This window comes from Boleophthalmus pectinirostris, unplaced genomic scaffold (genome assembly GCF_026225935.1).
Source record: "Boleophthalmus pectinirostris isolate CB_2022bp ecotype Guang Dong unplaced genomic scaffold, ASM2622593v1 HiC_scaffold_3, whole genome shotgun sequence".
NCBI lineage: Eukaryota > Metazoa > Chordata > Actinopteri > Gobiiformes > Gobiidae > Boleophthalmus > Boleophthalmus pectinirostris.
The window spans coordinates 1,811,350-1,823,852 of record NW_026571299.1 but is presented as its reverse complement, the minus strand read 5'-3'; the positions used below and the strand labels follow the sequence as shown (position 1 = coordinate 1,823,852).

At 44.8% G+C, this 12,503-nt stretch overlaps 2 protein-coding genes across 2 annotated transcripts in view; one reads left to right on the top strand and one right to left on the bottom strand.

Annotated features, from left to right (window-relative positions):
* The window catches only part of LOC129411105 (NLR family CARD domain-containing protein 3-like), a gene marked incomplete at its 3' end in the record, with an annotated part of 207,923 nt that overhangs the window by 69,093 nt on the left and 126,327 nt on the right, over positions 1 to 12,503 (bottom strand). The gene's annotated exons all lie outside the window — the stretch shown is intronic.
* LOC110171070 (plexin-A1-like) overlaps positions 1 to 12,503 on the top strand; it is an 86,277-nt gene that overhangs the window by 62,695 nt on the left and 11,079 nt on the right. The window contains 8 exon segments of the mRNA XM_055161042.1: positions 2,918 to 3,066; positions 4,062 to 4,147; positions 8,420 to 8,562; positions 8,644 to 8,900; positions 9,387 to 9,453; positions 11,110 to 11,256; positions 11,494 to 11,653; positions 12,351 to 12,420. Of these exon segments, the coding sequence (XP_055017017.1) occupies positions 2,918 to 3,066; positions 4,062 to 4,147; positions 8,420 to 8,562; positions 8,644 to 8,900; positions 9,387 to 9,453; positions 11,110 to 11,256; positions 11,494 to 11,653; positions 12,351 to 12,420 (1,079 nt within the window).

Genomic DNA, 12,503 nt, shown 5'->3' with positions numbered 1-12,503 from the left:
AAGAGTGAAAGTAACCCAAAACAACACCAAACGAACTAAACCAAAACGACAAAACAAACAAAACACACCCAAACATGAAACTACCAAAACAACACAAAAGAGTGAAAACTCAACCAGAACATGACCAAAACAACACCCAAACGAGAGTGAAAGTAACCCAAAATAACACCCAAACGAGAGTTAAATTAAACCAAAACATGACCAAAACAACACCGAAACATGACCAAATTAACACCCAAACAAGAGTGAAACTAAACCAAACAACACCCAAATAACACCGAAACGAGAGTAAAACTAAACTAAAACATGACCCAAACAACACCGAAACAAGAGTGAAAGTAAAACTAAACCAAAATGATAAATAACGTCTAAAAAAAACTCCTCTAAATGAATCAAAACAAGATGCGTTTGTTTAATGCCGCACTGTGGAACATCCCAGGCAACGCAACGGCATCACCATGGAGACGAGCAGCTCTGACTCTCCACCAGAAAAGTTACACAGTGCAGCTTTAAAACTGGAGCGTGAAGAGAAACGGATTTAACTCTGTCGTTTTTTGTTTTTTTTTTCCTTTTTACCCTTAAAAAGAAAAACAAAAAAGCAAAATTTACACCACAGTTTGGTTCCTGCGTCGTCCTCTTTCCATCCGTCTTTCTCTCCTCCTTTCTTTCTTTCTCTCTCTCTCATCTCTCGCTTCTGTCTCTTCTTTTTTTCTGCCTTTCACTCATCCTTTTGTTCCGCCCATTCAAACCAAATCTCAAAATGTCTCCTCTTCCTTTCTTCATTTTTCCCTCCCTCTCCCCTCTCTCTATCTTCCTCCGTCCCTCGCTCCATCTCTTTCACTTTCTTCCTCTCTCTCCTTTTTCATTTTTTGTCATCCCTCGCTCCTGTCTCGTCTGCTTTTCTTCCCGTCATTCATCCTCCGTTCATCCTCCGTTCTTCCGTTCCACACCTTCAAATCAAAATCTTCAAATAATGACTTCTCTCTCTCTCTTTCTCTCTTTCACTCACTCCCTCTCTCCTTCACTCCGTCCTCCTCCTCTCCTCTTTTCTCCATTCGCTCCCTCGTTCCCGTTCGGAGCGTCTGATTGGTCGCGCCCCAGTTCTGTTCAAACGCTCCGAGAGAAAAAAAAAAAGACGAGTGTTTTAGTCGTTTTTATTTACGTCTTTTGTCGAGGAGAAGAGAGGGAAGAGAGAAGAGAGAGGGATGGAGGGAGGAGGAGAAGAGAGAAGGATGGAGGGAGGAGGAGAAGAGAGAAGGATGGAGGGAGGAGGAGAAGAGAGAAGGATGGAGCGAGGAGGAGAAGAGAGAAGGATGGAGGGAGGAGAAGAAGAGAGAAGAGAGATGGAGGGAGGAGGAGAGAGAAGAGAGATGGAGGGAGGAGGAGAAGAGAGAAGGATGGAGGGAGGAGGAGAAGAGAGGGAAGAGAGGGATGGAGAGAGAAAGAAAGAGGGATTGAGGCAGGAGAAAAGAGGGACGGAGGGAGAAGAGGAGAGGAGTGAGGGATGAGTGTGAAGAGGCGGAGGAGGAGGAGAGGAGTGAGGGATGAGCGTAAAGAGGAGGAGGAGAGGAGCGAGGGATGAGTGTGAAGAGGAGGAGGAGAGGAGCGAGGGATGAGTGTGAGGAAGAGGAGGAGGAGAGGAGAGGAGCGAGGGATGAGGGTAAAGAGGAGGAGGAGAGGTGACCTACATTTACACTCGTTATTTATAAAAACCTGAAACACATTTCTTCATCTCTTCTTTTCTCTCTCTCTCCGTCTCTTTCCTCCCTCTTTCTTTTCCTCTCACTCATCCCTCTCTTCTGTCTTCAGCTTTTCTCCGACTCAAATAAAACAAAATAAACCAAAACAGTTTTCGATCAGAAGTGTCGGCGCCGAGGAGAGAAAGAAAAAGAAAGAAAAAAATCCTGTCGTTTTTTTTATTTTTTTTTATTTACGTCTTTTTTTTCTTTTGTGGAGAGTCTGATGTAAAAAACGAGGGATGGAGGGAGGGAGGAGTGTTTGGTTATTGTTCTGTTGTTTTTGTTTTATCTTAATATTAACCTGTGTCTCTCTCCCTCCTTCTCTTTTTCTTTCTTGTCATCTCTCCTTTTTTCTCTCCTTCTCTTTTTCTCCTTTATCCTCCTCTCTCTCTCTCTCTGCCTCTCTTCTCTCTCTTCCTCATTCTCTCACTCTTTCTCCTCTCTTCTCTCCCTATCTCTTCTCTCCTACTCTTCTGCCCCTTCGCTCTCTTCTCTCCCTCTTCTGCTTCTTTCCATCCCCCCCTTTTTCTCTCTCTCTCCCTTTCTCTTCCCCTCTTCTCCTTTCCCCCTCTATCTCCCTTTCTTCTCTCTCTCCCCTCTTCCTCTCCTCTCTCTTCTTCCTCTCTCCCTCTCCTCCTCCTGTCTCTTTCACTCCCCCCTCACTCCTCTCCCTCTCTCTCTTTCTCTCTCTCCTCTCTCTTTCTCTTTTTCTCTCTCCTCTCTTTATCTCTCTCCTCTTTCTTTCTCTCTCCCTCCTCTCTCCTCTCTTTTTCGCTCCCTCCTCTCTCTCTCTTCTCTCTCTCTTCCTCCTCTCTCTCTCTTTCTCTTTCTCTCTCCCTCCTCTCTCTCTCTCTCCTTTCTGTTTCTCTCTCTCCTCTCTTTCTCTCTTCTCTCTTTCTCTCTCCCTCCTCTCTCTCCTCTCTTTCTCTTTCTCTCTCTTTCCCTCTTCTTCTTGTCTCTCTCTCTCTCTCTCTCCCCCCTCTCCACCTCCTCTCCTCTTCTCTCTCTCTCTCTCTCTCTCTCTCTCTCCTCTCTCTCTCTCTCTCTCCCTCTCTCTCTCTCCCTCATCTCTCTCTCTCTCTCCCCCTCCCTCCTCTCTCTCTCTCTCTCTCTCTCTCTCTCTCTCTCTCTCTTTTCTCTCTCCCTCTCTCTCTCCCCCCCCCCTCTCTCTCTCTCAGATCCGTGCGGGGGGTTTCGTGTACTCGCCCGGTTCTCTCGTCGTTTACTCAGATTCTCTCTTGACTCTTCCCGCCATCGTGGGGATCGGCGGCGGCGGCGGCCTCCTGCTCCTCGTCATCGTCCTCGTCCTCATCGCCTACAAACGAAAGTCCCGCGACGCCGACCGCACGCTCAAGAGACTCCAGCTGCAGATGGACAACCTCGAGTCCGCGGGTCGCCCTCGAGTGTAAAGAAGGTACGAAAAGAAAAGAAAAGAGAGAAAGAACGAACAGAGAGACAGAGAGAAAGAACAGAGAGAACAGAGAGAGAGACTCCAGCTGCAGATGGACAACCTCGAGTCCCGGGTCGCCCTCGAGTGTAAAGAAGGTACGGAAAGAAAAGAGAAAAGAAAGAACGAAAGAACAGAGAGAAAGAACGAAAGAGAGACAGAGACAGAGAGAGAGACTCCAGCTGCAGATGGACAACCTCGAGTCGCGGGTCGCCCTCGAGTGTAAAGAAGGTACGGAAAGAAAAGAGAGAAAGAACGAAAGAACAGAGAGAAAGAACGAAAGAGAGACAGAGACAGAGAGAGAGACTCCAGCTGCAGATGGACAACCTCGAGTCGCGGGTCGCCCTCGAGTGTAAAGAAGGTACGGAAAGAAAAAGAACGAGAGAACAGATAGAGAGAACAGAGAGAACAGAGAGAGAGAAAGAGACAGAGAGAAAGAAACAGAGAGAGACAGAGAGAGAGAGAGAAGAAGAACAGAGAGAGAGAGAGAGACCGCACGCTCAAGAGACTCCAGCTGCAGATGGACAACCTCGAGTCCCGGTCGCCCTCGAGTGTAAAGAAGGTACGGAAAGAAAAAGAACGAGAGAACAGATAGAGAGAACAGAGAGAACAGAGAGAGAGAAAGAGACAGAGAGAAAGAAACAGAGAGAGACAGAGAGAGAGAGAGAAAGAACAGAGAGAGAGAGAGAGACCGCACGCTCAAGAGACTCCAGCTGCAGATGGACAACCTCGAGTCCCGGGTCGCCCTCGAGTGTAAAGAGGTACGAAAAGAAAAAGAACGAGAGAACAGATAGAGAGAACAGAGAGAACAGAGAGAGAGAAAGAGACAGAGAGAAAGAAACAGAGAGAGACAGAGAGAGAGAGAGAAAGAACAGAGAGAGAGAGAGAGACCGCACGCTCAAGAGACTCCAGCTGCAGATGGACAACCTCGAGTCCCGGGTCGCCCTCGAGTGTAAAGAAGGTACGGAAAGAAAAAGAACGAGAGAACAGATAGAGAGAACAGAGAGAACAGAGAGAGAGAAAGAGACAGAGAGAAAGAAACAGAGAGAGACAGAGAGAGAGAGAGAAAGAACAGAGAGAGAGAGAGAGACCGCACGCTCAAGAGACTCCAGCTGCAGATGGACAACCTCGAGTCCCGGGTCGCCCTCGAGTGTAAAGAAGGTACGGAAAGAAAAAGAACGAGAGAAAAGATAGAGAGAACAGAGAGAAACAGAGAGAGAGAGAAAGAGACAGAGAGAAAGAAACAGAGAGAGACAGAGAGAGAGAGAGAAAGAACAGAGAGAGAGAGAGAGACCGCACGCTCAAGAGACTCCAGCTGCAGATGGACAACCTCGAGTCCCGGGTCGCCCTCGAGTGTAAAGAAGGTACGGAAAGAAAAAGAAAAGAGAGAAAGAACGAAAAGAGAGAAAGAACAGAGAGAAAGAAACAGAGAGAGAGACTCCAGCTGCAGATGGACAACCTCGAGTCCCGGGTCGCCCTTGAGTGTAAAGAAGGTACGAAAAGAAAAGAGAAAGAACGAAAGAGAGAACAGAGAGAAAGAGAAAGAACAGAGAGAAAGAAAAGAGAGAGAGAAAAGAGAGAAGAGAGAGACTCCAGATGGACAACTTCGAGTGCAAAGAAGGTACGAACGAAAGAGAAAGAAAGAGAAAGAGAGAAAGAGAACGAGGGAGGGAGGGAGAGAGGAGAGAAGAGAGCGAGATAAGAGAGGAGGAGAGAGAGAGGGCAAGAGAGAGGAGGAAAAGAGAGAGGGAGAGAGAGAGAGAGGAGGGCATCTGGACTGTGCCCAAGGATAGAGTGCCACTTTTTCTTCTCTTTTCCTCTCTCTCCTTTTCTTTATCCGTCTCCACCTCCCCCTTTCCTTTCGCCTCTTCTCTCTCTCTCTCTCTCTCTCTCTCTCTTTCTCTCTCTCTCTGTCGTTTCTTTCGTTCCGTCTTCTTTTTCTCAGATCTGAGTCTTTGATCAGAGTCTCCAGATGTTCAGATGCCCTCCCCAGATGTTCACCCCCCCGAGACCCTCTCCTCCTCCATCCCTCCATCCCCCTCTCCTCTCTCCTCTCTCTCCATCCCTCCTCTCCATCCCTCATCCCTCTCTCCCTCCTCCCTCTCCCTCTCCATCCCTCCTCTCCCTCCTCCTCCCTCCATCCCTCCTCTCCTCCATCCCCTCTCCTCTCCCTCTCCTCTCTCTCCTCTCCATCCCTCCATCCCTCCTCATCCTCTCTCTCCTCTCCATCCCTCTCTCTCCTCCTCCCTCCATCCCCTCCTCCCCCTCTCTCCTCCTCCTCCTCATCCCTCCATCCCCCTCATCCCCCCTCCTCCTCCTCCATCCCCTCTCCTCTCTCTCTCTCCATCCTCCCTCCTCTCCTTCTCTCCTCCTCCTCCCCCTCTCCCCCTCTCCTCCTCCCTCCATCCCTCCATCTCTCTCTCCTCCTCCCTCCTCCTCTCTCTCCATCCCCTCTCTCCTCCTCCATCCCTCTCCCTCCCCTCTCTCCCCCTCTCTCTCTCCCTCCATCTCCTCCTCCTCTCTCCTCTCCTCCCTCTCGTCATCCCCCTCTCCTCTCTCTCCCTCCTCTCCCTCCAGATGTTCTCACCTCTTTTTAATCTCCAGCATCACAAACTCGACTCTGAGCTCTAAGTCCTTTTCTAAAGTTCTAAAGTGAAAAACAGAGCTGGACCAACGCTCTGTTCCACCTCGTGATGTCATCGAGTGAGAAGCTCCTTTTTTCTCTTTAGTTCAGCCGAGATCGAGCGACTCCAGGACTGAAAAAAACAAAAAAAAAAAACGATGCAGATGATTCTAGTGAAGTGTGTGCGGAGTTTAAAAACACAGTGGAGCACTTCCTGTGTTATCACCACATGATGACATCACGAGGTGGAACAGAGCGTTTTCAGTTTGAGAGAAGAACTCAGTCAGTCCAGATTCAGGTCAGGTTTAGTCCACGTTTAGTCCAGTTTTAGTCCAGGTTTAGTCCAGGTTTGGTCCTGGTTAAGTCCAGGTTTAGTCCAGGTTTAGTCCACGTTTAGTCCAGTTTAATCCAGGTTTAGTCAGGTTTAGTCCAGGTTAGTCCATTTAGTCCAAGTTTAGTCCAGTTTAGTCCAGTTTTAGTCAGGTTTAGTCCAGTTTAGTCCAGTTTAGTCCAGTTTTAGTCCAGTCCAGGTTTAGTCCAGTTTTAGTCCAGGTTTAGTCCAGTTTTAGTTTAGTCCATCTTTAGTCCAGTTTTAGTTTAGTCCAGGTTTAGTCCAGTTTTAGTCCAGCTTTAGTCCACGTTTAGTCCAGTTTAGTCCAGGTTTAAGTCCAGTTTTAGTCAGTTTAGTCCAGGTTTAGTCCAAGTTTAGTCCACGTTTAGTCACCTTTAGTCCTGTTAAGTCCAGGTTAAGTCCACGTTAAGTCCAGTTTTAGTCCAGTTTTAGTCCTTTAGTCCAGGTTTAGTCCAGTTTAGTCCAGGTTTAGTCCAGGTTTAGTCCAGTTTCCAGGTTTAGTCCAGTTTTAGTCCAGGTTAAAGTCCACGTTTAGTCCGGTTTCAGTTTTTTCCACGTTTAGTCCAGTTTTAGTCCAGTTTTAGTCCAGTTTTAGTCCAGGTTTAGTCCAGGTTCTGCAGGTTTTTTGTGTTAAACGTGTTTTTTTATCAGAAGAGTCGAGTTTTAAATCGGACTCTTTTAGTTCTTTAATGAAACTCGAGGATCAGGACTTTTATTTATTTTCAGAGTGATTTTTTTTCCCGTCGTGATTATTTCAGATGAAACTTCTCCTGATTATCTCGGCGTTCAGACGGTTCTTGGCGGTTCCTCTCGGGTTCCTCGGGGTTAATGAGGAGACGTGTGATTGCGCCCGAGCGGAGCAGATGTTTGTCTTGTTTACAAAACTACAAATGATTCAGGAAGTGATTGTGTTTAAGATCTGTAATCAAGAGAAGAAGAAGAAGAAGAAGAAGAGAGGAGGAGGAGCACATCTGGAGGGTTAAGACGAGGGTCAGGACGTGTAAACAAACTCTGGAGTCTGTGTGAAAGTGTCTGCGGTGTTTTTAAATCCTCACGGAGAAGATGAAGCGGACGTGTGAAGAGTCCAGCTGCAGAAACCGGCCGCCAAACGTCTTCAGACGAGCCTAATGAGCCATTTTTACAAACGCACGAAACCAGAGATCAGGTTCTACGTTTAGTCCAGATTTACTCCATCTTTAGTCCAGATTTAGTCCAGCTTTAGTTCAGGTTTAGTCCAGGTTTAGTCCAGGTTTACTCCAGCTTTAGTCCATCTTTAGTCCAGCTTTAGTCCATTTTAGTCCATATTTAGTCCATTTTTAGTCCATCTTTAGTCCAGATTTAGTCCAGGTTTAGGCCAGATTTAGTCAAGGTTTAGTCCAGATTTAGTCTAGGTTTAGGCCAGATTTAGTCCAGGTTTAGTCCAGATTTAGTTCATCTTTAGTACAGGTTTAGTCCAGGTTTAGTCCAAGTTTAGTCCATCTTTAGTCCAGCTTTAGTCCAAGTTTAGTCCAGGTTTAATCCAGATTTAGTCTCAGGTTTAGTCTCAACTTTAGTCCAGGTTTAGTCCAGGTTTAGTCCAGATTTAGTCCAGATTTAGTCCATCTTTAGTCTCAGGTTTAGTCCAAGTTTAGTCTCAGGTTTAGTCCAGGTTTAGTCCAGGTTTAGTTCATCTTTAGTACAGGTTTAGTCCAGTTTAGTCCATCTTTAGTCTCAGGTTTAGTCCAAGTCTTTAGTCCAGGTTTAGTCCAGGTTTAGTCTCAGGTTTAGTCCAGGTTTAGTCCAGGTTTAGTCCAGGTTTAACCTCTAAAGTTCTTCAGGTGATTCTAAGACCTGTTTTTACAAATGTAGGAGAGGAGAGTTCGGCGGCTGTGGTGTGTTTATATTTATCCTCCGTAATGACTCGTTAATGACGCTGTAGAGTTTCTTGTTCTGGTGGACAGTCGTCCCTGATTGGTCGGTGCGTCGTGTCCGACGCCAAAACTTCAGCTTTTTCGACTTCTGACATCGGCGCTCTGGACGCGTGACGCCTGAAAACGCGCCGCACAAACTCAGGACTCCCCAGACGCTCGTCCACGTCGACTCTGTGAAAAACTGGTTATGTTTTAGTTTATGGTAAATCGTTTTCAGTTGAACCTGAAAGAACCTGATTTGTCCCCCGCTGGAGAAAAAGCTTCACTTTTAGGTGTGAGTCCAGATCTGATCCTTCACGATGCTAAACCTGCTCTCTGCTCTTCTTCTCTCTTCGTCCGTGTCTCCAGCGTTCGCGGAGTTACAGACCGATATCCATGAACTCGCTCAGGAGTTGGACGGAGCTGGGATCCCCTTCCTGGATTATCGCACGTACGCCATGAGAGTCCTGTTCCCCGGGATCGAAGACCATCCCGTGCTCAAGGAGATGGAGGTAAAACCAGACCAGAACTGAACCAGGACTGAACCAGAACTAAACCAGGACTAAACCGGGTCTCTCTTGCGCCCCCTGTAGGTTCCCGCTAACGTGGAGAAGTCCCTGACCCTGTTCGGGCAGCTCTTGACCAAGAAGCACTTCCTGTTGACGTTCATCCGCACCCTGGAGGGTCAGAGGTCGTTTTCGATGAGGGACCGGGGGAACGTGGCGTCTCTGATCATGACGGCTCTGCAGGGGGAGATGGAGTACGCCACCGGGGTCCTCAAACAGCTGCTCTCCGACCTCATCGACAAGAACCTGGAGAGCAAGAACCACCCCAAACTCCTGCTGCGAAGGTAAGAACCTCCCCAAACTCCTGCTGCGAAGGTAAGAACCTCCCCCAAACTCCTGCTGCGAAGGTCAGAACCTCCCCCAAACTCCTGCTGCGAAGGTCAGAACCCCCCAAACTCCTGCTGCGAAGGTCAGAACCCCTCAAAACTCCTGCTGCGAAGGTCAGAACCTCCCAAACTCCTGCTGCGAAGGTCAGAACCCCCCAAACTCCTGCTGCGAAGGTCAGAACCCCCCAAACTCCTGCTGCGAAGGTCAGAACCACAGTACACAAGTACAGGGGTGGAGGAAGTACTGCACTTTGTTACTTAAGTAAAAGTACAAGGATAAAAGATCACTGGCGAGAAAACGAATCGTTATCTGTTTTTTCATTTTAATTTGGAGACAAATAATGAAGAAAATAGTTGTTGTTTTTTCGTTTTCTTATTTTTTTGATTTCTACAAATATCTAGTGAAGTAAAAGTACTTTATGTTTTGTTATTATTTTCCTTCAGGACTGAGTCTGTGGCCGAGAAGATGTTGACAAACTGGTTCACCTTCCTCCTCTACAAGTTCCTCAAGGTAAAAAATCTGAAATCTGCTGCACAAATGTTTCTATTTTGACCATTTCTACATTTCGATCCAAATTATCTGCCCATTTAGTACGAGTTTATCTGCTTTGCTCTTTACGCTAAGTCGCTCCCCCTTCAGAGCGTCCCGCTAAAGAAACTACTGCAGGCGTGTGTTGTAGGGGCGTGGGGGACGGAGGCTGGTGGGCGGAGCCTCGCACAGGCTCGTACTGCTCACCGTGAGGAGGGTTTGAATAGGGCCCTGGAGAGATCTCTAGATTACTCAAACGTGCATGAAATTACATCTAAACTGTTTTATGAAGCAGCCGAGTAAATAGAACATTTAGTTTCACTTTTATAACAGTATTTTGTGTATTTAGGTCCAGTCAAGTGTTAACGGAGGGAAACGGGCAGATTTTTGACATTCAAATGTGTCTTATTCAGAAACTAGAGGAACTATTGAAATAAGTAAAGTATCAGAATGTAGGAAAGAGTTACACCCCAACAGGGTCAAGTTAAACCTGTGAGATTCTTTCAAGTTCAAGACAAAAAATTTAAAAACTCATGTCGGTAACGGAGGGAATGAAATATGCAGCACTTTTTGGTCAATAAATCCAAACAGTGATAACTCTTGGTTCTCACTTACATATCCTTAACAAACTGGTTTGAATATTTGCTTCATATAGTTTTCTACCATATGGTACAAGATTAGGTTGAAAAACCTCTTACTTTTTGACTCATGAGATTTTTTATTAAGAAAGTTCATGGTAACGGAGGGAAAAGTAACAGAGGGAAAATTGTTCAAACAAGTAGAAGGTGCAGGATTTTACATCATTTGTCACTTTTTTCTTCTGAAAACTTTAATATTACTTCAAAATGAAAGGAAACTATTTCTATAAAATATGTCAGTCCTTCCAAGCAAATTTTTCATTTTTAAATACTTTTTTAAAAAAAATCCTGTCCCTTCATCAACAGTTCAAAGATGGAATAACACAAGATATGATGAAATACAAACATTTATTTACATGATTTTCAGGTCTTTGAAATTTGGGAAATAATTTTTGTTCCATGTTTCATTACATGGTCTGTTTAAAACGAATGGAACTTTAGAACCAAAAAATGGTCAGAAAAAAGGTCAACAGTTTTGATAAACTAGAGACATATGTATCTGTTCAATACATTTTTATATCAGATGAATTAACTTGAATTTTTGGCCTTGTTGTTTACTTCTACTTGACCGGGCCCACATATATATCAGTATTTTGTGTATATATATCAGTATTTTGTGTATATATATCAGTATTTTGTGTATATATAAACAGTATTTTGTGTATATATATATCAGTATTTTGTGTATATATATCAGTATTTTGTGTATATATAACAGTATTTTGTGTATATATTTTGTGCAGGAGTGTGCGGGGGAGCCTCTCTTCATGTTGTATTGTGATATATAACAGTATTTTGTGTATATATATCAGTATTTTGTGTATATATCAGTATTTTGTATATTTTTGTATATATATATTTTGTACAGGAGTGTGCGGGGGAGCCTCTCTTCATGTTGTATTGTGATATATAACAGTATTTTGTGTATATATCAGTATTTTGTGCATATATAAGAGTATTTTGTGTATATAAGAGTATTTTGTGTATATATTTTGTGCAGGAGTGTGCGGGGGAGCCTCTCTTCATGTTGTATTGTGCCATGAAGCAGCAGATGGAGAAAGGGCCCATCGACGCCATCACTGGTGAGGCGCGGTACTCGCTCAGCGAAGACAAACTCATCAGGCAGCAGATCGACTACAAGACTCTGGTAAAGCCCCACTGCGGAACATTTACACACACACAACCGAGCTCTTGCTGCACCGTAGTTATTCATTTAAGCAAACAGATTTATATTTCGATATTATTGCGAGACTTTTGACGATACGATACCACGATATTTCGGTTATCGTTACATTCTTACCTGGTGCATTTAAAGACACACTGCGGAACATTCGAACGCGGGAGTACGGGAGGGCATCTGACGTCTTCCCCCGTGTCCCCGCAGACGCTGCACTGTGTGAACCCGGAGAACGAGAACGCCCCGGAGGTTCTGGTCAAGACGTTAAACTGTGACACCGTGACTCAGGTCAAAGAGAAAATCCTGGACGCACTTTACAAAGGAACTCCCTACTCCCAAAGACCCAAGGCGGCCGACATGGACCTGGGTAAGACCTGGACTAGACCTGGACTAGACCTGGACGAGACCTGGTTTAGACCTGGTTTAGACCTGCTTTAATCCCTGGTTTTAGTCCTGTTCTAGTCCCTGGTTTAGTGTTTGTTTAGGTCTTGGTTTACGCCAGGTTTAGGCCTACTTTAGTCCAGTTTTAGTCCCTGTTTTAGTGCCTGGTTTAATCCGTCGTTTAGACCTGATTTGGACCTGGTTTAGGCCTGGTTTAGTCCCTGGTTTAGTCCTGGTTTAGTCTTTGTTTAGTCCTGGTTTAGTCTTTGTTTAGTCCTGGTTTAGTCTTTGTTTAGTCCTGGTTTAGTCTTTGTTTAGTCCTGGTTTTCTGATTGAAGCGCTGGTGGTGGGGTTAGACTTTCACAAATCACAAAATAATAACAAAGAGTAAAAGATCTAAATGGTTATAATAAAAAAAAAATATATATATGATTATATATTCTTCTTTTAATTATGATATTATTATATTTATACATGTTGTTGTGTATATATGTTATATACACACAGAATGGAGACAGGGCAGGATGGGTTTGGTGTTATAGACGTTATATTTGTATATAGTACTTATTGATTATATTTGTATATATTATATATATATTATATTTGTATATATTTGTATATATATATTATATTTGTTGTATATATTTATATATATATATTATATTTCTTGTATATACTTGTAGAATGGAGACAGGGCAGGATGGCGCGGATCATTCTCCAGGACGAAGACGTGACGACGAAGACTACTACTACGACTCAACTACGACTACTAGGTACTACTGCTACTACTGCTACTACTACTACTACTACTACTACTACTACTGTCACTACTACTA